The sequence below is a fragment of the Salvia hispanica genome, chromosome 5, assembly GCF_023119035.1.
Source record: "Salvia hispanica cultivar TCC Black 2014 chromosome 5, UniMelb_Shisp_WGS_1.0, whole genome shotgun sequence".
Taxonomy (NCBI): Eukaryota; Viridiplantae; Streptophyta; class Magnoliopsida; order Lamiales; family Lamiaceae; genus Salvia; species Salvia hispanica.
In genome coordinates, this window is record NC_062969.1 from 8,543,489 (window position 1) to 8,568,112 (window position 24,624).

At 38.6% G+C, this 24,624-nt stretch overlaps 5 protein-coding genes across 9 annotated transcripts; 1 reads left to right on the forward strand and 4 right to left on the reverse strand.

Annotated features, from left to right (window-relative positions):
* Nucleotides 1-30: 30 nt before the first annotated feature.
* On the forward strand, nucleotides 31-1,803 carry LOC125188286. The gene is made up of 3 exons (XM_048085060.1): nucleotides 31-1,039; nucleotides 1,158-1,220; nucleotides 1,611-1,803. The coding sequence occupies exons 1-3, from the start codon at nucleotides 226-228 to the stop codon at nucleotides 1,661-1,663; spliced, it is 930 nt and encodes a 309-aa protein (XP_047941017.1). The 5' UTR covers nucleotides 31-225; the 3' UTR covers nucleotides 1,664-1,803.
* A 427-nt stretch (nucleotides 1,804-2,230) lies between these two features.
* Nucleotides 2,231-6,238, reverse strand: LOC125186988 (eukaryotic translation initiation factor 3 subunit C-like). The gene is made up of 4 exons (XM_048083483.1): nucleotides 6,108-6,238; nucleotides 5,961-6,028; nucleotides 3,797-5,581; nucleotides 2,231-3,410 (listed from the first exon to the last, which is right to left on the reverse strand). Exons 2-4 carry the CDS (start codon nucleotides 5,982-5,984, stop codon nucleotides 2,457-2,459), a joined length of 2,763 nt encoding a protein of 920 aa, XP_047939440.1. The 5' UTR covers nucleotides 5,985-6,028; nucleotides 6,108-6,238; the 3' UTR covers nucleotides 2,231-2,456.
* A 1,126-nt stretch (nucleotides 6,239-7,364) lies between these two features.
* On the reverse strand, nucleotides 7,365-10,179 carry LOC125188973 (pyruvate dehydrogenase E1 component subunit alpha-3, chloroplastic-like). Its single transcript, XM_048086108.1, has 3 exons — nucleotides 9,753-10,179; nucleotides 8,495-9,272; nucleotides 7,365-7,886 (listed from the first exon to the last, which is right to left on the reverse strand). Exons 1-3 carry the CDS (start codon nucleotides 10,002-10,004, stop codon nucleotides 7,609-7,611), a joined length of 1,308 nt encoding a protein of 435 aa, XP_047942065.1. The 5' UTR covers nucleotides 10,005-10,179; the 3' UTR covers nucleotides 7,365-7,608.
* A 1,145-nt stretch (nucleotides 10,180-11,324) lies between these two features.
* On the reverse strand, nucleotides 11,325-14,082 carry LOC125191338. 5 transcript variants are annotated; one of them, XM_048088876.1, is made up of 5 exons: nucleotides 13,919-14,081; nucleotides 13,586-13,676; nucleotides 13,040-13,206; nucleotides 12,243-12,677; nucleotides 11,325-12,123 (listed from the first exon to the last, which is right to left on the reverse strand). In XM_048088876.1, the coding sequence occupies exons 2-5, from the start codon at nucleotides 13,610-13,612 to the stop codon at nucleotides 11,697-11,699; spliced, it is 1,056 nt and encodes a 351-aa protein (XP_047944833.1). In that variant the 5' UTR covers nucleotides 13,613-13,676; nucleotides 13,919-14,081; the 3' UTR covers nucleotides 11,325-11,696. The 5 variants fall into 5 exon arrangements, with proteins under 5 accessions (XP_047944833.1, XP_047944834.1, XP_047944836.1 ...); XM_048088877.1 differs by having other exon boundaries at nucleotides 13,586-13,695; XM_048088879.1 differs by lacking the exon at nucleotides 13,586-13,676 and having other exon boundaries at nucleotides 13,919-14,082.
* Nucleotides 14,083-16,855: 2,773 nt separating this feature from the next.
* On the reverse strand, nucleotides 16,856-24,569 carry LOC125189346 (protein MODIFIER OF SNC1 1-like). Its single transcript, XM_048086630.1, is given in 11 exon segments — nucleotides 16,856-19,710; nucleotides 19,793-20,060; nucleotides 20,133-20,274; nucleotides 20,277-20,638; nucleotides 20,694-20,790; nucleotides 21,232-21,334; nucleotides 21,510-21,885; nucleotides 22,032-22,076; nucleotides 22,188-22,268; nucleotides 22,735-22,810; nucleotides 24,326-24,569. Coding segments are annotated over 10 exon segments (3,936 nt in total). The 5' UTR covers nucleotides 22,767-22,810; nucleotides 24,326-24,569; the 3' UTR covers nucleotides 16,856-17,280.
* Nucleotides 24,570-24,624: the final 55 nt, after the last annotated feature.

The window sequence follows — 24,624 nt, forward strand, 5'->3', positions numbered from 1 at the left end:
AGAATCACACTTTCTTTTACTAAAATCTAATAAAGCAAACCGAAAACAAGACACAAAGTTCCGCCAAATCTTACCAAACTAACACCCAAAACCCATAAACAATTCATTCAAGATTCCTCCAACACAACAAGCAAAGAATCATCACCTCATCACACTCACACCTCAAACCCTTTTTTCAAGAACCATCACTCTCATCCCTCATTCACTAAACTCCCACTTTCAACAATGACTCTTTCCTTACCCATCCTATTACTCTCTCTCCATCTACTCCCCTTCTTAGCCCACACCTCCAACCTCACCAACACCTGCAGATCCTTCTGCGGCAACCTCACCATCGACTACCCTTTCGCGGTCCAGCCGGGCTGCGGCCACCCCGGCTTCCGGGACCTCCTCTTCTGCATAAACGACGTCGCCATGCTCCACATCACCTCGGGCTCGTACCGCGTCCTCGACATCGACTACGCCTACGGGTCCCTCGTCCTGCACGACCCCCACATGTCGACGTGCGACTCGATCGTGCTGGGTCGCCGCGGAAACGGCTTCGCAGTCGAGCCCTGGCGGGCCCCGCACCTCAGCCCGAGCCCGGACAACGTGTTCATGCTGCTCGGCTGCTCATCCGAATCGCCCCTCTTCCAAGGCTTCCCGGGAAAGCACATGCCATGCAGAAATGTTTCGGGCCTTGGGTGCGACGAGTACTACAACTGCCCGGCCTGGGACATAATTAGTCCGAGACGGGCTGGGCCGGTATATGGGTCCGGGCCTCCCGACTGCTGCTCGATGCCGTATGAGAGTGTGAAGAGTGTGAACCTTTCCAGGCTGGACTGCCAGGGATACAGCAGTGCTTACAGCGTGGCGCCGTTGAAAGTGAGCGGGCCGGGCCAGTGGGCTTACGGGATTCAAGTTCGGTATTCTGTTCAAGGGAGTGAGGTGCTGTGCCGGGCCTGTGAAGCTACTGGTGGATCGTGTGGTTATGATGTTGATAAACACATTGATTTGTGCATGTGTGGGAGCTGGAATTCTACTTCCACTTGTGATTCAGGTAATCAAATGATGTTTGCTGCTTTTCTTAAACTTGAAAATTTGTTGTTCTATTGACAAACAGGTTAAAATTGTCTCTAGCTTTCTTGAATATAGTTTTATTTGTTGTATATCTATAGATGCAGGGCAGTCTGAAGGTGCAGCTTTTAGAAGAAAATGGAGTTTGTGGGTTGGAATAGCAGGTATGATATAAATTTTTTGTTAATTGATTAATGTTTTTAAGTAATAGCAAAAGTATATTTTCTTATGTCTAGTAAATGGGATGGTTATGAGTCTTTTGAGTTATGACATTTACTATTTAAGTAACACCACAAGGGAGAAAATAAAAGAAATTAGATTGATTAAAGCCACCTACAAGAAAATAAAGGGTAACGGTGGGGGACATCTTTATTTATGTGACTGTTTATGAAATTCGCTTTTTCTAATAAAGGGGCAATATATTCCTGCCTTGAGTAAAATGGAAGTTAATAAATTAAGAGTATGATTTTCAATTATTGTCAAAAAAGAGAGATTTTAGAGCATCAACCAATATTTCAGAAGAGCTGACTGGTGCTTGGGAATTGATTTTGCAGGACTATTTATCAGCAATTATTTGGTGGAATCCCAACTAATTTCGATGAAATGAAGCAAATAAATTTGTTCCTCTCTGATTTTGGTCCACAATTTGTCTTCTATGTGAGAAAGGATAAAAGTAAAAATGTGAGCGTTTTGAGTGTTCAGAATTTGAAAAAGAAAATACTACTTACTACTCAATTTATTTGTAAATGTCATCCTTTGTTAGATCTTATACAACTATCGTCCTTGCTTCAAATAGGCATGTCACATACATATCAGAATATATATTACTCATATTTCACAATAAAAACTAGTAGGAGTACTTATATTATTATATGCATATTAGGAAAAATATTTGACAACAAATTCTAATTTTTTTCCTTTTCTGAACATTAATTTCTTAACATTGCCATTTATCAGCTAAAATCTACTAGTAGTATTTACCTGATTCATTTCTGCAACTTCAGAATCTTTTTTCGAATGATAATATTACAAACCAAATGAAATAAATATTTCTACATGAAAAGAAAAACATAATACATCCGTTTTCATCTACGTAATAGGATCACATAAGTTCTAGTAAAATAAATTTGCACGATAAAACATGAGCTAAAAAAAAAGAACACAAATGCCAGAGTGAGTACAACAGCATTTAAATTGAATCTCAAAAAATTACAAAGACACGTCTCCAAAGTTCGAAACATCTAAAACAACAAAAGATGCAAAATTTTATGAGTAATAAGACACAGCAAACAGTTCTAGGCTCAGTAACACAGTCAAATTATCGAAAAGGGACCAAAATTTAAATTATGAGATGGCAATTGGCAAGGGTACTCCGGCTAAACAACTTCTTCGATTTGCGCCTAAGTTCTAACCCCTCTGTTCAGATTAACCATTCTTGTAGATCCATCAGACTGCCCACCTCTTGCACCAGACCCTGTGTGGTACGCACGACCTGAACGAGCTTGGCCATCCCGAGAGTAACCACTGCTCACAAGCCCCGGAGCTGATGCCCTACCGCTGATAGTATAGCCTCCTCTGCCACCGCTGCTCCCTTGCCTGTTCTGATTGAATGAAAACTCTGGCCACCTACCAACACCGCCGCCACCAGAAGCTGCTGCTCCAGCATAATCTTGGCCATCTTTCCTTCTAAGAGGAAGACCCTCCAGCCCTCCACCACCAAAGCGAGCCTCAATGGCCCTCTCATTAGTTTCTGCAAGAACACTGAGCTTCTCTGTCAAGTGGAAAGCAAGAGCTTGCAATCTAGTGTGCTCGACATCATGGAAGACAATGCAGCCTGTTGGCTGGTCCCAACTGGCATGTAGCTCCTCATTGATCATCATCTTGCTGACGATGCTACGCGTCTGTGCATCTGAAAGATCAAACATCTTGGACAAGTGGTCGAGACTTAGGGAATCATAAGCTGAGGAGTATGTAAAGAGGTAGGTCCTCAGCGCCTCTTCCTTGATCTTGGCCTTGAGCATTTCAAGAACCGAATCTTTGTTGCGCAGCAACCTCCACACATCAAGAGATTTGATAACAGCAAAGGCCTTGTCAAAATCTCCTTGCCTGAGAGCCCTAGTAGCAGCCATCACATGGTCCCTGACATTTTCAGGAGGGCCCGTGAAGGTTTGTCGCTCGCTCATCTCAAGCAACCTCCTGAAATTCTTGCTTATGACCTTACGTTTGGCATCATGCACATTGGCTGCCATGTTGGGGACCTCCAGCAGCATTGCACAAATCAGATGTACAGATTCGAGAAGCTCGAGATTTATATGCATGTGGTAAGGCATTTGGCGCCTTCTCTCCAGCCGCTCCTGCAAATTTTAGACTATTAGACACCATAATGAGAGCTTACAGAACATTCTAGAGGGCTCTATGAATACAAAAAACAGCAAAAATGACAAGACTTGCAAACAAAAATTATTTAAAATTCAAACTTCAAAGAAAAAAAACATTGCAGATTAACAGCAAAAATAATAACAGTAACAGTAAGGGGGAAACTGATATTTAATTCATTTCCAAATCAAATAGATTTAAACATGTACGTTCAAAATGAGCAAGCATTAAAGGTCTTCAGAGAACGCAATAAAGTTAAAAAAATGGACGTTCAACATGAAAAATGGGCATTCCAAATTAGCAAGCATTAAACATGGACATTCAACATGAAAAAAGTTCCAATAAAGTAATCAGAAAACGGCACCTGCTCTGGTGTCTTCTCATGATATCTGCTCTGAGATACCCCTTGTGCTAGCAATTCCTTCACTCTTCCAGCAGAATACAGTTCTGAGAGGCAACCATGGGCCTCAGGAACAAGACTCGCCCTGAAGGCGCATAGACCAAGCTGTGACATGGCTCTATTGAAAAGTATTTGTGTGGATATGTCCATGTGCTGAACATTATCCTGGAGGTGACTCATGAGCAGCAAGTCACGGGATGTTGAGAATTCGTCGAAGATAGCATGATGATATATATCACAAAGCATAGCACGGGCTTTGGTACGTTCATCGCCATACTTGTAAATGAGTGAAACAAGTATGTCCATCAGAGCACGGCTATTCTCCGGAAAAGTAGGCTTGCGAGGAACCAGCTCAGGAGTAGCAACAAAAGCAGTTGGCCCCCTAATTTCATTAACAACTTTTTCCTCTCCAGACTCGCTTTCTCCATTGTCCTGCTCAGCCAATTTCCGCATAGCATCATACACCTCCTGAGGCTTATAATAAACAAGTTCAACTCGTTTAAGAGCAACCTTTGAAGCACCCTTGTGATCCCCAACCTTTTCCAAATACTCCTGCACATTTTGAGCTAGGACTAAAAACATAGGCTCATCCTTAAGCCTCTCAACATACTCACGGGTGTGTGGATCAATAACCTGAAGGCTCTTAAAGTATTCAACATCCACCTTTTCCAGGAAAGCTACCAAATTGCCCCAGATCCTAATTGTACCATTGAAGTCAGCTCCCTTTTGAGTTTCATTTTCATCAGGCTCTACCATATCATCCACCACAATATTAGGGTACTGGGTTAAAACATCCAGTATTGCAAGCATATTCTGCACACACTGTTTCCACACATTGATGGGCATGTGACCGCTGAGACTTGGATTGACATCAAACTGTGCAGAGACAACACTGAAGAATATCTCAAGCTTCTGAGCAGGAGTCTTGGCAACCCTTGTCAAGAAAGTGAGCTGTTCAACCAACTCCATTCTCCCAGTCCCCTTCTTACCTCTGGCAGCAACAATCTCTTTAAACTTCTTATTGACTGTGTCCCAAGTAATTTGGCTGGGATCTTTGAACTGCTTATCCATCATTTTATCTTTCTTGCTCAACATCTTTTCCCATCCAGAGCCAGCCTCTGCATCATTTCCAGTTTCCTCTTCATCATCCGTCTCCTCAGCATTCAGATCGTCAGACACATCGTCATCAGTCACATCGTCATCAGTCACATCGTCCTCAGATTCTTGCTCCTCCTCAACTTTCTCTTCAAAAAGTTCAGGCTTCTCCCTACACTGATTGATCATATCCTCATAAAGCTTATTGTTCTTCTTTAACTTCTGCTTCATTGAATTCAATGCCTTTGCATTACTACTACTCATTTTCTTCTTCGCCTCCTTATTGGCCAAAGCCTGGTTCAAGAAGTCCTCCAGCATCACAAGAGCCTTAATGTATAGATTTGGTGGCTTATCGGACTCAGTGACCCTCATGACCTTCCCCAATTGCTTATTGATCTTCTCAAAGCTTTCTTGGAGACTCACCCAGTCATTGATTTTCATGGCATTTTTCATCTGATCAACAGTAGCAGACAGCTCATCAAACCTTTTATCTTTGACACGGCGAACAACACGCTTCTGCCCATCAGAATCATCACTATCACTAGCATTGCCAGAGTAATATCTGCTAGCAGCTGTTGCAGTGGCTGTTTCCACGGGGGCATCATCTTCCTGCTCATCATAGTCACTCTCCTCTTCCTCGGTATCACTATCACCCTACAAATCCCAAAAAAAGGAAAGCTTTCAATCAAATAATAAACTACTCATGCAAAACAAAGTATTTTTAAAAATAAAGATAAACTTCTTTTACAGAAAACCAAATTATCTCCAAGTTAAAGCAATCACTTAACAAAATTCGGAGTGCAATAAATCATAAAAGCTGGACAAAATTTTTTTAAGTCACAATGAAAATGAACAATGTTGATTCATGTCTTAAAAAATCAGTCTTGAGAGGAACTAAAATAAGAAACATGGATTTCTACCACAGGCCCAGATTAGAAACAACTAATTCGCAAACAATATTCAATCAAATCAAAGCAAAATTGAAACAGGGACCCTCGGTTAAAGAGAACGATGCTTCGCAAACAAATAAAACCTGAGTCCAAAACTTCGACGCCATTGTCTCAAAAATCCGACAGCAAACTACTCACAAAATTTCAAAACCTGCACCAAATTATAAACATCAGAAATGATTAAACGCATGAGATGGAATCGGAGAAGCCCAAAAAACGCTCTACTCTACCAAAAACGTGCCGCACGAAGAAATCAAGGGTTTCGGAGATGCGCCGTTCTCAGCCGTTCTAACCCTAGATGAGAGGAATAAGTTTGGTATTTATATCCTATGCCATATTCAAAATGTGTAGTCGATTAGGGCGTTTTGTTTTAAAATTGGAAATTTTGTTATCTACTACTACTACTAAAACTAATTTTACTAGTGTAAACTAATTAGGATATTTTGTTTCAAAATTGGAAAATTTGTTTAATATAAATTAGTACTACTATTAATTTATATACTAATCCATGCATTCGCGATTAGGACATTTTGTTTCAAAATTGGAAACTTTGTTTTCTATAAACTAGTACTACTACTACTACTCTTAATACTAGGTATAAACTAGGGATGTCACTGTAGCCCGTAACCCATGAACTGATTTGAATCGTCCGCCAAATTTAAAGGATTAGGGTTGAAAATATCTTCTGAATTTCATTAACTTCGATTTGATATTGTTTGAGCTATATTTTCATTGTTCAAACTTCTTTTTGACGAAAATACCCTGAAGCCCATAAAGGGCATTTCATCTATTTATCATTTTTTTTTATTAAAATATTTAATTTATCTCTCTTAATTTTTTTTGCCCTTTTATTAAACAAGAGAAGAGAGAATAAATAGATTCAAATACTCTTTATAGGTTTGAGTGAAAAAATAACTTAAACGATACTAATATATCGAAATTAATGGACCTCATAATATATTTCCAAATATCACGGACCAAAAATTATGCATCAATTGCTTAGTTACTTCTCAAAACTTTTTATATGTTACTTCTCAAAACTTCTTATAATCTTTAATCTTTTTCATGCACTCCAGCATTATTGGATTAGTGATCACTTCAATCCACTTAAATTAAAAACTTTAATTTTTGTTTTGCATTGTTTTGCCATATATGGACTGAAATGTCCCCTATAGTTAGGCCATCTTATTTCGAAAAAGTAAAAAATGGCATCATAAGAGCAAGTCCAAATTTAATATATATCCCATGATATTCTTTTTTCATGGATCGCAAGTTTTCTCTTCAAAAAATTAAACAATGGTGAATTTATTTTTTAATTAAAAATTTGATTTTTCTGTTTAAGTAAGCTGGTCTCTACATCACACACGCACATACCACCTATTCAGCAATAATCATTCAGCTATTCACTATTCAAATGAAATCTCCTGGACATAATCTTAACCTGTTTTTTCCCTTTTCTGTTTATGTACACCAATGACAGCCAATAATATAGGTAAGCTTCTTTGTTTATACAACAAAGAATTGTTGAAAAACAAGTAGAGTTGGTCATCAATAACTTAACCGCTATTTCAAACAGTTTCCAGCAAACAACAATAATTTAGACCCAAGAAAAAACAACATAAAACAAAAAATTGCAACACTGAAACAGTTGGGCAACAAGATCCCTCCGAAACACTAGCCCGTATAAGAGGAAGCTTGTTCCTGCTCTCAGTTATGGCTGCTGATTGGAAGCTAGACCTGAGCAGTTCCTTCAGTAAATTTAGGGTCCTCACATCTGTACTTGCCATCAGGTCCGATCCCAAATCCCCTCGGATCAGCAAACACGTTCTCCAACAGCTGATTGCGCGCTGGAACTGGGCTTGCGTCAGCAAACTCAACAGAGTCTTCGATGATTTCATCAATCTTCTTGTCGATGGCTTTCAGCTCTGCTTCGTTTGCCAAGTTGTTTTCGAACAGATACTTCTTCAAAGCAGTGATGGGATCTCTTGTGGCATAACGAGCCTTCTCAGCTGCCAAGACACACATATATTAGTTATAGCATGGATGCTTGATGATGCAAAAGGTCTGAACTATATGAAGTTTATAACTGTTATGATGTTCAACTATGATGCAAAGAAAGTGGTTACAGAATCTACTGATGGTCATTGATCATCTCCTATAGTAATCACTTATCAGCGATGAGCAACTTGAAGAACAGATCAAAAGATTTAGCAGATATAACTATTTCAATATCAAGCTCACATATTTCATCAAGTAAAGTTTTTCTTTTAATCAATTTGACAAAAGTAAGAACTAGTGATATAATCGTATGACCGCAATCACGCATCAAAATTTTCATCACATTGTGGAAACACACTCACACCTTACACTACCTCATGAGAGAGAGGCTTATTCTACCAAAATTAGTAAAATTGCTTTCCATCTAATCAGATAGTTCATTTGCTTGCAGATAACATGTTTCTAAATATTTCTTATACACCAAATGCGGAGCAAATTAATTCTTTCCGCTAGATGCACACACTCAACTGTTTTCATAAAGCACACTAATCTTGAAACAAATAAATGAGATGAATAATACAATTAGGAGTAGAGTTGAAAGTGTTCAGAAAATGCTCACCAGGGTCACGTAGCTCATCGGGATCAGCCAAAGAGTGTCCTCTGAACCTGTAGGTCTCGCACTCAACCAAAGTAGGACCTTCACCTCTTCTAGCTCTACCAATAGCCTCCTGTGCAACCTCCCTCACCTTCAAAACATCCATACCATCAACATGAACACCAGGCATCCCAAAAGCCGGACCTTTCTTCCAAATCTGAGGATCCGAGGTGGACCTCAGATGGGACATCCCAATAGCCCACAAGTTGTTCTCAACAACAAACACAATTGGAAGCTTCCACAATGCAGCCATGTTCAAGCACTCAAAGAACTGGCCGTTGTTGCAAGTCCCATCCCCAAAAAATGCCAAAGTCACCTCATCACAATCCTCCTTCAGGACTTCTCTCTTGTACTTGCTAGTAAAGGCAGCCCCTGTTGCAACAGGAATTCCTTCACCGATGAAAGCAAATCCACCAAGAACGTTGTGCTCCTTGGAAAACATGTGCATCGACCCACCCTGGCCCCTGCAGCAACCAGTGGTCTTGCCAAAGAGCTCGCTCATGACCTGGCGGGCGGACACACCTTTGCTCAATGAATGAACGTGGTCACGGTAAGTACTGACGACACAATCTTCCTGCTTCAAGAGCTTGATAAAGCCAGTCGACACAGCCTCCTGACCGTTGTACAAGTGGACAAAACCAAACATTTTGCCTCTGTAGTACATCTGGGCACACATATCTTCGAACGCTCTTCCCAGGTACATGTCCTCATACAATACCAATCCCTCTTCCTTTGTGATTAGCTGCAATAACACACACTTACATCATCCCTTTGCAAAGCAAGAAAATACATTTTCTTGAAACCCATGTTAGTATTCTTCTTCACATAAGATAAAATGCAGTGATTTATTCATAACCAGCCCCAAGTAAACAAATAATTCAAGACGCAATAAAATAAAATTAAATGGAAATTCATTCAGTCAGACTCTAATTATAAGAGCAGAAGTACAAACAATGGCAATTACATGATTTACATTAGGTTAACCAATCAATTATCCAACAACAAAAAGGCAACATAACAAATCAGATTAGCAAGGATCACAAGCACTTAGCGCTGAAATTATGCATGGCACACCGTTTAGATTCACTATATTTTCATTTTAAAAAATCCTCCAACATTGGAGAAACACTGATTCTATTGCAAAATACACACAATTTAACACACACACACACACACACGCAGTCATATTATGTGCAAATCGACGATGTGCGAAAAGAATTACCAGATTCGAGGCGGCGGACTTGACCTTCTTCTCCTTAACAACATCGGAGGAAACAGCCACGACGGCGCCAGATCGACGGCTAGCAGGCGAAACCGCGGATTTAGCAGAGAGCAACTTCTTCCCGAGAAATTTGGAGCCGAGCAAGGACGAGGGTCCAGATATTTTGCAGCAAGATTCATACTTTTCAGCAGATCTGGAGGAGCTGAGCAGCAGAGGATTGTGAATGATTTTGGCCGTAGCTGAACACGCCATTTTTTTTCCCGCAAGAGCGCAATGCAACGGGGAGAAACCTCAAAAGGGCTGAAATCTCGATGGGGGGCGGAGTTTGAGGAGAAGGAAATGAATGAATCGAGAGAAAAGGAGAGAGAAAGTAATATAGGATGGAGGTGGAGAGAGGGGCGGAGAGCACGAGAGTTTGTTTTTGTGGGAATAATCGTCACCAATAGTGTGTGTTTCTTCGATCTCGTGTGCCTTGTCAATTTTTTTATTCTAAATACAAAAACAAATTAATAAAATTTAAAATATGAAAAGATATGGAGTATTACTTAGATTAATTTTTTTTTTTTTTTAAAGATAGATATTAATGTGAAACAAGCATTTATTATTTCTAAATTCATTTTGGACAAAGATGGAGGGAAAAAACATTTCTGGTCTGATAATGTAGCAGGTGTTTGGATTCATATTTATAAAAATACATATTGTAATAAATTTTTGGAAAAAATTAATAAAGTTACAAAATCTGTAATACAAATTGGTTTTTGGTGAATGGAACAAGAAAGGTCTTCAATTAAACTATCTATATAAATGTGGGAGAGATGAGCATACGACCCATCTCTCGTAATTAAACACAAGTCTTTCATTATCAATCATAAAAAAATTTATGACTTTTTAAAATCTTACAAATATTTTCATACGTAATAAAAACGAGTATGCAAAATTGTTTAATTATTTGAAAGATTAAATTTATGGATGACAATTAAGGCTAGCCCCACTCTACATGGGTAGTGCTAATGATACTTACTTTACTCTGTTTCAACAGAAAATAATTTCAAAAAGGGGAAAATTATTACAGAATCATGTTCTAATTTCTTCTTCCTCTTCTTCTTTCAGAAAACGTATTTTTTCGCTTCTTTCCTTTCTTGACATAGTGACTATATATACTGTTAATGTTCCATGAAAATATTATCGAGTTTTTAAATATAATTGATTCAATTTCAAAAGAGCTCTGAAAGCCTTGGAAAAAACCTAAGATAAATAATTTATTAAAAGTATACGAGATTTTCACTAGGAATTGAATCAAGTTCGTTCACCTTTACATATTCTTACAAATTTTTAAACACGTGATTAACAAATAATGATTCTTAAAACAGTTCAAATTTCATTTCACGGAGTATTAAAAAAAGGCTAAATTACAACTACGTTTTCGCCCACATTAATTATATCGAATAGGTGGGGGTAGAGAGAAATTTGGTGGAAGGATATTAAAGCAACAAAATTGTGTAGCAATATAGGCAGCAAATTAATAAAACCTCTCCTACAAAAAGTCAAGAACGATATTTGTAACACAAGATCTCGTATGAATATTCATTATTCAATTCCTTAATGTTACCTTACCTCATTACAACACAAGCCAAGACTATTTCTCTTACAAATTATCTAAAAAGTTTCCCAAAACTAGATGCAGTACGCAAACATATCTAGTTATCCATATGTGGTGACGTTCATGGTCTCCACACATCACAAATGAGAAGCGCATGGATATGAATGAGTACAGATATGGCGATCCTACAAACCTCAAACGCTTCAGTTTCTCTCGAAATGCTCGAGAGAAGAATCCAAGTACAGAGGAGTATCAGCAAATGTGTCTGTCCGAATATCTCACTCAAGAAAAGAACAACGAGGCCAAGATCAGAGAAAAGAATCTGGAGGGAATACTCAACACCACTATACTAGATGTGTCCTCTTTAGAAACCTGATTGTTCTGCAATACCATGGCCATACTAATTCAATGAGGTCCAGCTGTCTGTCAACCAGCCAGCCTTGCAAAACCTTCGTTTTCCTCCTAGTTACTTCACTGTAGTTCATGTGTCTTATGTCTGCTAGAGGTTGCAATATATGTATTCTCATAGCTTCTTTTAGCTTTCCATGAACAATGTGATCATGCACCAGCGAGTAATACACAGGCAATTTCTTGATTACATTGGCCGTCTGTTTGAAGCCGAATGCGTAGAGCCCGCATAATGCTTGGAACGTCTTTACATAAACAGTAACAACGATTGGTCCAAGAATCCACAAGGGAGTCAATTCCTTTGATACTTCCATACCATATACAAGGTTAACAGCAAGGTATAGTGGAGTGCTGCATACACAACTAAAAAACAAAAAGCATAATTACCAAGACTAAAAAGGGTATCCTGATTAGAATTGTAAAATTTGAACACTGAGTGCTGTGTGTGAGAGAGAGGGAGAGAGTGTAACCACCATACTTACAAAAGTAAAAAAGGTATCCTGATTGCCGTATCCAGGCCAAGAATACGACACCAAACTGCCTTCAGAATTCCACCTTTTTGCTTTACTGAAGTATTTGGCATTTCTGATGATTTTGCCACTGAAGATTCTTCAAGAACCTTATCTGCTTCTAAGGTTTGAGATGGTGCACGCAGTAACACCAACCAACTCTTGAATAAATTCTGAATAGCCAGTGATCTGGTTGTTGCTTCAACAGCAGGAACATCACTCTGTACCTTCGAAGATTCCACAGAGGATTCTTCACTCTTATGTTTCAAATAGGAAACTTCAACAGCATTGTTAAGATACTTTGAGCTATTAGCACTGCCATTGTTAGAATCATCAAACTGGTAGTCTTTGAATGCTGATACTTTGAATGGTTTTGACTTTGGTCGACGGGCAAGAGAAGCTCCTATACTGGAAGCAAGCAATTGATTAGTTTAAGTCGCAAAGAGATATGAAGGGATCTAATATTGATCATGAGTACACAATATAGTGTGGTAGGTTACAAGTAGCATTTGAGAAATTTGATTTGCTACAATTCCATGAAGAAAAATCTGGTTAAACTCACACAAGGATCTATAAAACTTAACAAAGTCAGACAATAAACAGGCATGTACAAAGAAAGATAACACCAGACCAACAACTTTCAAACAAAAGAAGAGAAGTTAGAAGATAGTGCGTTAGACAGACTCGTACTAAAACACTCTAAGGTAAACCTCACCATGGTGGCTTAATATGGACATACAACAAAGACTATCATATATTCCAGAAAGTACCTTGAACATGACCGGCATTTCAACAATATAAACCTATCTTTTCTCTCAACAGCACCGAGTGCTGGTACACAATGCTTTAACTTGCTCCCTCTGCTCCACGATGAAGGCACGGAGGCAAAAGTGCCACAAGATCCCCGAACAAATTCACTGGGAAGATTGCCTTCGCACTAAAATAATATTTAAAATATACTACTTGAGAACTGGTGACTCAAGAAATACAGATATATGATGACAGCTTTAGTAAAAAGAATGATGCATGCTATAAATTTTCAGAAAGTGTGAGATTCTAGGGATCAATTTGACATTCTGTGAAATGAAAGTTCAATTGGAATTAAAATCTTCTACTATTAGTTTTGGGAATACCATTAGAAAATTCATTTTCATGGGGTTGGAAATAGTAACATGTAGACTGAGTCCATCAATATATATAACCTGGCTCAATGGAAAACATATAGCCCCATAACTCATAAGTTTCCCAGACTACATACTCTCCGACTCCGTGTGAAGCATATGGACTCCGTATAAATGTAGACAAATCACAATTACCTTCAATGGATGAGTTGCCAATGCCATAGTCTACAGTCTACACTCTACACCATCTGAATACACCTCTCTAAGCTCAATTATTCCTTGGACCCTGAACACAAGAGATACAACTGGTTTTTGGCTGTTTCAAGGCTTTTGTAAGCTGATATAAAACCAAACATACGACAGCTCAACTCTATGAATCTAATCTCAAGGCTAAGAGTTGAATGAAACAAAACCAAATAATAAAGGCAACGGAATTTTCGATAAACAAACGACCGTGCAATAGAGAAGAAGGGAAAAGAAAAGATATGCCGAAATTCCGGATAGAATCCATAAATAAAGAAAACTTACAAACATAAATGGCATTTATGCAAGAGAGAGCTAACAATAAACAACAAGCAATCCCAAGGTTGGAGATCGATGCATCAGTTTATCATGAATCCCTTTTAATCCTCGAGATAGAATCTGCAGAAAGAGAGATATTCGGATTTGGATAGAGTGAAAGAAATAGGATAAATTTTGGATAATTAGGGTTATAAATAGGTGCCTTGATTTCAACTAAAAAATGTATTCCATATAACCTTGAAAGCGGTTAGTAACATTTTTTACTAAAAAATTTTAAGGAACAAAGTTCGATCCATTTTTCAAAATCCATGATATTGATACGAGATTCATATATGACTATTGGAAATGTAATTTGCTTATTAGATTCATATATGGATACTACTCTCTCCATTCTATAAAAAAAAATATAGCACGGAAATTAAGATAAAATTGGTAAAGTAAAAGAGATGAAGAAAATGGTTATCAAAGTAGTGTTAGTAGATAGTGATGCCTATATTATTAAATTGATAGTATAACTTTCGAATGCATATATTTTTGTGGGACTGATGAAAATGGAGAGTGCACATATTTTTGTGGGACGAAGGGAGTAGTAACAATTATACAACTATTTTAATCTGTACATACATTCTACCTCTTCCGTCCACTATTGAATTTCTCGTTTTTTCTTTTTCGTTTATCCATTGGTAAATATCTTTTTTTTTGGTCAAGTAAATCTCATATTCCACTAACTCATTACACTGACACTCCAGCCTTAAAAAATAAATTTTTTAAAAATGATACGAGTTTTAACGCACAATTGTTATAATAAGAGAAAATAATTGATATAGTAAGAGAAATGAATAGAAAAATGGGTGGGAAAAGTATTGTTAGTGGATCATAGGGTCCATTTCCTAGAAAGTTTCTATTTTTAAGGGACAAACCAAAATGGAAATGATTTCTACTTTTATGTAACAAATGTAATAACAGTAGGACTTACATTCCATTAATTTTTTCAAACTCATGTACTTTTACAATGTTAAACAATTTCTTAGAACGAGGCCGATAAAATATAGGGCATTTATTGTTGGTCTGAGGGAGTACTAACAGTTTTATTAATACTCCATTCGTTTCGTTATAGTTGAAGCGTTTCTTTTCGGTAGGAAGATCGAGAAAAAATATTTTTTGTGTTAAATGAAAATATAATAAAGTAAAAAACGAATAAAGTAGAGAGAATAAAATAGAACGCAACAAAGTATGACAAATAACTCAACTATGATAAAAATATTTGAAATAGAAAAATAATTCAACTATTGTGAGACGAAAGGAGTACATAAAATATTCATAATACTGTAGTTCTTTATTGTAACAGCCACAATGAATAGCGTCTCGTTTTCATCCACATCGCTAACTCTGATTCAGACTTTTTTTAAAAAAAGTTTTGAGGTCATATTTAATTTTCTATAAAATCCGTTTAGTATTTTGAAATCGAAAAAATCAAAATTATATTCAATATATATGAATTCAATTAAAATTTCGTATTTAAATTGTTTATTTAGTTATTTATAACTCTAATATATATGGGCATGTTAGGGTGCCACCATCCCTTAAAATTAGGGCTGACAATTTTTGACACGACACGATAACACGACACGAACCGGCACGAAATTAATGGGTTTGAGTCAGAGCTTATCGTGTTCGTGTCCTTATCGGGTCGACCCATTAAGGACACGAAAATTTCGTGTCGTGTTCGTGTCGGGTTCGTGTTATCCGCTAACAATGCGTGTTCGTGTCGTGTTCGTGTTATCCGTTAATACATAATATTTTAATATTATTATTCTTATTAACACATAATATTTTAATATTATTATTCTTATTATTTCATTTTTCAATACTTATTTTCGTGTCATTAATGGGTTCGTGTCGTGTTGACCCGAAACGGTTCGTGTCGTTAATGGGTTCGTGTCGTGTTCGTGTCTGAGGATAGCGGGTCGTGTTCGTGTTCGTGTTTGAGGTTTTCTTAACGGGTCGTGTTCGTGTTTGTTGTTATCGTGTTCGTGTCGTTATCGTGTCGACACGATAATGACCCGACACGCACGATTTGTCACCCCTACTTAAAATAACATCATACCACCATTCCTAGTCAATCATTTGTACACATGGACGAATAATAAGCTGCCACGTGGCCAAAAAAAAAAGTTGAAAAACTCGGCCAACAATTTGTTGCTCTTTATACAACAATTTTTCTTGTCCAGCAATATCCAACACGCTATACAACAATCTATACATTGCTGTGTAGCGTTTATAATATTGTTATATAGCATTTATAATATTGTTGTATAAGTGGTGTCACGGTGTCACTTCAAAAGGGGTTGTCATTTTAACACAAACCCTAATATATATACCCCTTCTTTCACGAGATATAACTTAATAGTGAACAGAACAAATTTTATTTTCAATACATAGTAAAATACGAGAAATAGAGAAAGAAAGTAGTTAAAATATTATTAGTGAATAATGATAAACATAACTTCTTAGAAAAAAAAAACCCTACGATAAATAAATAAAAACTGATTTTGGTGGATGAATTAGGTTGAAAAAATGGGATTTTCGCATATACTAATACGTATTCGTTTGGATTTCCACTCTCAAAATTCAGATATTCATATTGATTTAGATCAGGCAAAAATTGGACGTTTAAGGCCAAGTTGCAAATCTGATTAAGTACAATGTTATTAGTAGCTATTTCCTGTATTTATTATTTTAGGAAAGCACAAAACACACAACACGCCCAACTCAAAACTCAATAGTCAATACGACTATTGGATACCTCAGTTGCAGGATGCATAAAATGCAAAACGAGAGCCAAAGGAATATGCAATCAAAACAAATGCATTTTACATGCACCAAAAAATGCACATGTAATCAGTAGCACAAAAAAAGAATCATCCACAGGAAAGAGGAGACTAAGCACAACGAGAGCAAGGTTCCAACAAAAATTTGGAACATATGGTACGATCTATCTTTCTAAATCATTCTTTGGCCTGCATACAGGGCACACATTAGATTACCAGATACACAAAATGCTAAAAATAAGCCACAATGCAGTGTATCGTGCACCAATTACAATTTTCAAATGTGTCATCATGTCTCATTTCCTCAACCTAACGTATCACATCCCTCAAAGGTGTGCCCTAAACCTGGCCTCTAATCCTGCTCAGTTCATGTGCCACCAGTTAACAGATAAACTACCAATCTATTATCACGAGAACACAAAATGTAGATGCATACCCAGGATGAAGATACGTGGTCTCATACATAATCAAGCAAAGGCAACAAATTGGAGAATTATCTTATAAATCTCCTGGACAGGTTACGTGGAATGCACCACTTTATCTCCTGTAGTAGTTTCCTCCACGTTTGAAGTTACTCTGGCCTCTTTCCCGGTATCTTTGGTCCATACTATCAGCTCCTCCATCTGCTAGCTCCTCAACTTTTTCAGGTTTGTGACCCTTGAAAGGACCAACTGGTTGGTACTCCAGGTGCACATTCTGCCTCTGCCTGTCCCGGAATGCAGGGGCATTATGTGGCCGGTTTTCATGCCCTGAAGACAACTCTGCACGGGTGTCATGGCCTCTTACAGGCCGATTGTTTTGCCTTCCAGCTCTCCTGGATCCTGATGTAACATTGTGCTCAAGCAGATCAACTGTGTTAGTAAGAGATGATTCACCAGTGCCAACTGGATCTTGATTTGGGGAGTAAGGACGCCCTTTTACTGGAGCAGGCTTCTTTTCTTCGTCATAGTCTTGATGGAGACGTGCAACTGAATCATCAGATACATTACTTTTGACATTTTCAGATTGGCCTGGCTGAAGCTGAGGTTGGCTAAAGTTGCTACTCTCCTTATCCTGTTGGGGCACTGATTGCATCTTACGTTGAGTACTCTTCCTCGGGGCCCTATTAGCTTCTAAAGTAATGGATTCGCTTCCAGCATTTCTATTTCCTTGCTGATTATTAGCAGAATTTGGACTGGACTTGGGCTGCCAATGAGAGGATGTCCGCTCCCCAAAGCTACGATTCTCTTTTGAAATATTAGACTTATCCATCATCTGGTTCACATCCGGTGCTGAAGACAAACTTCCATCACCTTCACCATGTAAAGTGTTCTCAAAATCAGAATTATTTCCACCGCTTCTAGGACCCCTGGGTGGATGTCTCTTTCCTCTGCCTGTTGCACCCTGATCTTTCACTGAAGGATGTTTGCTCATTGCAGCACCAGATATTTTGAATTCAGCATTCGCTCTATTAGATTCGCTCCTCCCAGAATGCACAAGCTCCTTGGATAGCTGAATCTCCTTTGTGGGCTCAGATATTGGAGATGACCCAGTATGAACACCTTTCACTTGAGATGTATCTGTTGGACCAGTAGGCACGCTCTTCATCTGAGATGATTCTGTCACACCACGCTGTTTCCAAGTCCCATGATCTTTTTTATTCTTACTATGGTTGCTATCTCCCACATTCATCTCCAAGTTAGACCAGGCATTTGCAGTTGCAGAGATGACAGGCTGTGAGTTTGCAGAGATAGCTGACCCAGATTGTTCTGCAGCAGCACCCTCACTTAATCTTGATGAGCTAACTGAGGATGAAAAAGGTGGAGAACTTCCTTGCTGAGCTAGCTGTGGCTTTGGGACATATCTTTCCATTTCGGCCCTCTTGCCTTTCAAACTATTCTGTGCCACATTTTCATTCTTCATCAAATTAGCAGATTCCTGTAGAGAACTTTGACTCACTTCATCCGAAGCCTTAGCCTTAGGAGCCCAAACAACGGTATCACTACTACCATGATGCTTGTCTGTAAATCTATGTCCTTGTTGATTTTTTGGAATTCTGCGATTCGGTTTCCACTGAGTAGGTACCTTGCTCTGGGATTCCTCACTGGGTAGAGAAGAGGATAGCTCCCGACTGTGCACTGCTGTGTCAGGCTCACACGTTGTTGAGACAGAGGCACTCATATTAGACACTGAATCATTGGATCCAACATTATCAATTGACTCATTTTCAGGAGTAACATTTGATGTCACTGATGGTAAAACAGAAACAATGGGTGTTTCTTCTGGTTTGGGCTTGGGTTTATTACTCCTACTAATTCTCTTTCTTTGCTGGGCCAATGGCTCAACCACAGACTTTGATGTGTTCACCACATTTGACTCACTTGATGGAGGCTCATGCATATCAGCAACAGCTGCAAGAGTGCGATCTTTTTGCACCTCAAATGTAGAGCTAGAGACAGGTTTTTCATTCGGATGCTTCTGCGGCATGTTATTCTGCTTCTGCTTGTAGCCTGCTCGCTTGTGTCTGGAAATTCCTCCATCATCAGGTGGCGACACTACTCCTTTAGTATTTCCATCCACAAAATCTTCAATTCTAGGCAAAGGAGACACATTAGATTCCACTAAACCTTTATGTTGTATCGTCAGGCGCAAGTCCCTAGACACTTCAACAGATTCTCCAGCCTGATTTGTGTTGCTATCTGTTCCCACAGCAGCAACAGCAGGGCTCAAGACTAAGTTAAAGCCAGATTCATTAGTCTTGAGTTCAGCAATCACAGTGCCTATAACTGTATGTACTTCTTGTTGTTCTACTCTGACATCACCAATGACCGGAGTTCTCTCAGCCTTCTGATTTGCACCTGCTTGTTTTCGGCGGTCCAATTCTTCTAGTTTAGCAAGCGCCTTGGCCTTCTGCTCCCTTACTCGTTCTTCCTCTTCCTTCTGTAGTTGAAGGTACCGTTGCTTGGCTAACTCTTTCATCTTGGCACGCTGATTATACATAAATATAAGGTCAAAAAGAGATGGAAAAAAAAAGAGTATAGGGCAGAATAAATGAATCTATGATGCCAACCTGTGCCTGAATATCAGTGGAATCACATACTTCAGCCAAATCTTCCTCGACCTTCCCTACTGGATCCACCATGGAATTCTCAGAAGACTCTCCAACATTATTAGGGCCACAAGACTGAATATTTGGTGTAGATTCATTATTTGAAGCTATAACTGCACTTGAGGAATCATTACTGAGAGGCTTCCTTCGCCATCCATCAGCTTCCTGACTATTGAACTTCCCTTTACCACGATGATCAACTCTAGAATGCCCACCATGATACGATCTCCTGTAAAATCAAACACTTATCAAGAAATAAGTATAACAATATTCCCTGAACATGTGTATCATGCCTTTATACCTAGGGATGACAGCAATTGGGTGCAATGGATTATCACCAACAGGAACTGTCACTGCATCCGGGGCAGCAACATAGTTTCTGGAAACAGGAGTCCTATGAGAAGCCATAGCAGCAGTACCAACATCCCTGGTGCAATTATTATTTCTTTTTCCCTGTCATCAGCATTTGTGGAATCATTCCACCCATCAGTTACACGAAATTTTGCATTTAAGCCATCAATTTTATGTATTAGTGCTGCCTTTTTGGTTGTAGCTGGTGCAGCATCTCTCTCACTAGAAACAGGAAACTGAGGCACTACAGAAGGAAAAGAAGGTGGAGCTTCAGATTGATTTGTCCTGTTATCATCAAGTCCTTTAGAATTAGGCATGCCGTCAAAAGCCTTCACTTTCATGTCTGCTGAATGAATTCTATTCCCGTGACTGTTTGAAGGGTTCTGGCTTGGTGCCATCCTCTTGGCAGATACAGCTTCTTTTGCATCCTCTTCCGCACCCCACTCAGCTTGAGATCTGCACTCAAAGAAGATTACTGAGAATATTTCTTGACAGCCATAAATAGAGTGACAAATTAGAAAGCACACCAGCATGGGGTATATTGTCCTCTTTGTTGGCCTGAACTATTCTACCAGAAGCTGAGCTAGGGCGGCTATCTGTAAAGTGAACTGTCAAGTGTCAGTAAAAACATAATTTAAGTCCATCCATCAGGTATTACTACCATTCACGAGTGCATGTATGAACAAGGCAAATGATAAACAGAAGTACAGAAAGAAAAGACCAAGTTTCTCTATAGAAGCATCAGAGCTATAAAACCAGAGCAATGAAAAAAATGAAATATACCAAAAGTAAGGTTTTTCAGCCAAAAAATAGTATAGGCGGTAGAGACAATGTGCGCGTAATATGGCACGTGCTGATCCAGGGAGATAATGTCTAGATTAGCATTATATTACAAGCAATAGAATAAGTCAGGTCATTATGAGGTGAATATATCGAGTTGGCACTACAAAAGCACATAAGAAAAGTATCTCAACAACTAGAATTTGGAGACGATACTAAATGTGGAGCATTAGCATTGAACAGAGATGTCATTTTGTTAATGTGATCACCTTCTGGTTCAACTTTTTTTAAGGAATTATCTTTCTCAGAACCAAGAGTTGGAAAGTCTCCAGAAGTTAGAGAGAAATTATCCTCCTTCATGGACTTCACCCCCTGCAGATGACATACAAACCAAAAACAAAGTCAACAACGGCTCAGACATCATGCTTATAAACATGTTGGTACAACTGAAAAGGTGTGTGACATCACATGGACGCGCACAGCGATTTCTATTTCCATACATAAGTGTATTTGGGCACGAAGACTAAGGAAAACATACTAATCATACCAATCTTTCTGCAGTAACACTTGAATCCCATGCTACATGAGATTTGGACACAGGCTCAGCAAATCTAGAAAGCTGTGAGCTATTAGGTCGGTTTTCCGCACTTCTAGGACGCAGAGATGATGATGATGTCTGGTTTGTGGACAGCGTCCCAGAAGCAGATGAAGGTCTGGAGTTTGCAGACCAAGCATTTGGAACCTGATCATGGGTTCTATCACTGCCTGAGGTTGATGGACGTGTACCACTTCCACCAGAAGAAGGCCGGCCACTGGGATGACTAGGTGAAACAGTGCCACCATCAGCATTTGGTGACAACGATGAAGAGTTCCATGGACTTGAACCAGATGAAGAGGGACGGCTTCCCCAGCTAACAGTACCCCTATTCAGCAAAAAAACTCATTTAGTTTAACAGGAAAGATAGTGTGCAAATATACAGTTCTTACAAACAAGAAGCTCTAAAGGAAACTTCTCAGATCAAAGAATTCTATGACATTGCTTCTGTATCAGACAATAAGAAGCACTTACTTGGGAACAATTTCAACATTACGATCCAAACCATGATTCTCCAGCCTTAAAATGAAGTAAAAGACACTATTAGAAAATAATTACAGAAACTAAGAAAGCCTTAGGAAGGAACACGTGGGTTGGGTGGGTGGGGGGGAATAATCAGTAAACAAATACCGTTGGCTTGGCAAGTTTATTGGTTTTGGAACAGCAACTTTCCCCAACACAGTCATGCCACCCCTTCTTGAAGAAGCCCATCTACAAAAGAATAAGTCAAAATAAGACAGTGGGTAAACCATAGGTCAAGCAAGGTCAAGTAAACTCCAATTCCTTGAAAGAGGTAAAAAAATACAAAATGTTCTTTAAAACTTCATAGACTAGAAGGACAATAGAAGCCAAAGGAGTCTCTGGCAGTGGAGAACAGCAGAAATGATTAAAAATGTCAATTTTGCAGGGATGATAACCCTGGCTACAATGTTATGCTACTGGTCTACTACTAAATATACATGAGGAATCAGATCCAGCAACATTTTTTCCTTTTGTTTATACGCAAACAAAATGTAGTTATTTCAGTAACATTTTATTATATAAGATATATCCATATACATTACAAGTCTCCATACTCAGCTCAATATAAGGGTACTATAAAATACTAAAAGAAAATCCTTGACATTCAGCAGCACAACAAAGGGAACCTATATAGCAAGCAAGGCTCATTGAGTACCTCCGCTCTCCAGCCAACATATTTGAATTCATTGTTCAACCAAAGTGTCAGTGTCATCCAAGCAACTTGAGGTGGCCTAAAAGACAAGACAAAATTGTTATAAGAATAAGTTAAACTATAACATGGGGGATCAGAGAGAGCGTTGTTGAAAGTGTGTCCCTTGTACAATGAAATTGATTTGTAGAAAAGGCACAGACATAAAAAGGGTAAATATAAGAATTGGAGGGAAGAGACTCATTCATTGTACAATAAATAATGAGAATAGTAGAATCATCAACAATGACTAGTTAAAACAACATAAAAGATTGTTCATATGGGTTGTTATCATACAGTTCACCACCTGATAAAGACAGCAGCCTGCCCAATTGGACACTATTTTTACCATCAGTATCACTTAAATCAATAAGCGAATTGGCATTGTTTTCTCCATGTCCATGGTCAGACAAGTATAAAAATTAAAGAGTCTCATTAGTTATCAGTGCTGTAAACCATGTTCTATTAGATATAATAGAAACACAATTTGACCGAAGCACGTCCTAAGAATCCTAGTTCCATAGAACTTCTCCAAAACATGGTCGGTTCATTTAAAGAGTACCCACCCAAAATCAACAGCGGTACCAACTGCCGTGTGATGAATTCTGCTAGAATCTACCACATATTAAGTTGGAGAATGAAATGATAATGAATACAGAAATGATATCTGATATTAACCATGTAAGGGTTCATAAATATACTTTAGACCAAAAAATAACACTTCTACCTGAATTATTCAAGCAGAGTTATTAATATTCTTCTTTTACAAGACTGGCAATAAAGAGAAACAACTCTATAACAAGAACTTAAATGAGTAATCAACGAACAAGGTTTCAAAATCAGAATCTCAGCAATTTGTACAAAAAAAAAGAACTCTATCAGAGTATGTAGTGGGTAGATTAGTGGAGGACTAAAACTCCTGCACATAATGAGCCGTATGGTAGATAAAGGGAAACATTTTAGTCACTCCTTGTATAAGAATAGGATTAAGTATGTCCTCCCAACCAATTCGTAGTTTATCATAGTGTGTCCTTCCCCCAAACCTTCCAATTCTTCTAATGATTCAAAATCCAACAAAAAGCACTGATACAAATAATTTAGCTAATGAACCAACTACATAAATGTGATATTACGTCCATATCCTACTATCCTGAATCCAGTTCGGTTAACACAGTTATACATATTAAGTATTACAATCACATTGGCAAACCAGCTCATATCACATGCCAGCAAACAAGCTACATGTCACACCTCATAATCTCAATGCAACTAAACAATGTACCCGAAACATCATAAGTTTCTCCCGTGTAATTCACCCCTTAGCCCCAAACAGCCAAAGACCTCAGAAAAGTTAATCCAAGCACAAAGATATTGCGAAACATCATATACAACCATATTTTCCCGTGCACTCCACAACATTAAAAAAAAAACCCTGGGTACCAAATAATGAAACCCTAAATTCGTACACTTTTCCAATTTTCGATCAAAATTCACTTTAAAGTGGCTTCTACAAATGATCGTTAATTAGTCGCAATTCAAGGATAGTAAAAGAACGAACCGAGAAAGGAAGCGAAGCCAGCTGGATCTGCGCGAAGTATCTGTCCGATAGACTCACAAATTTGAAGGAATGCAAATAGTTGTGGAAGTCTGTATGCACGTATAGATAGATGATGGAGACGGCGGAGGGCGACGTTGGATTGATCGCAGGGAGGGAAGGCGGAAAGGAGGCGGTGGCGAGAGGGGATCAGCGGAGAATGGAGAGAGAAAATTTGGAGGAGAGAGAAAGTGCGAGTGAAAATATAAACCTATGTACTCAGTTGCTACTACGATTGAGTTCACTTTAATTTTTCCTCTATC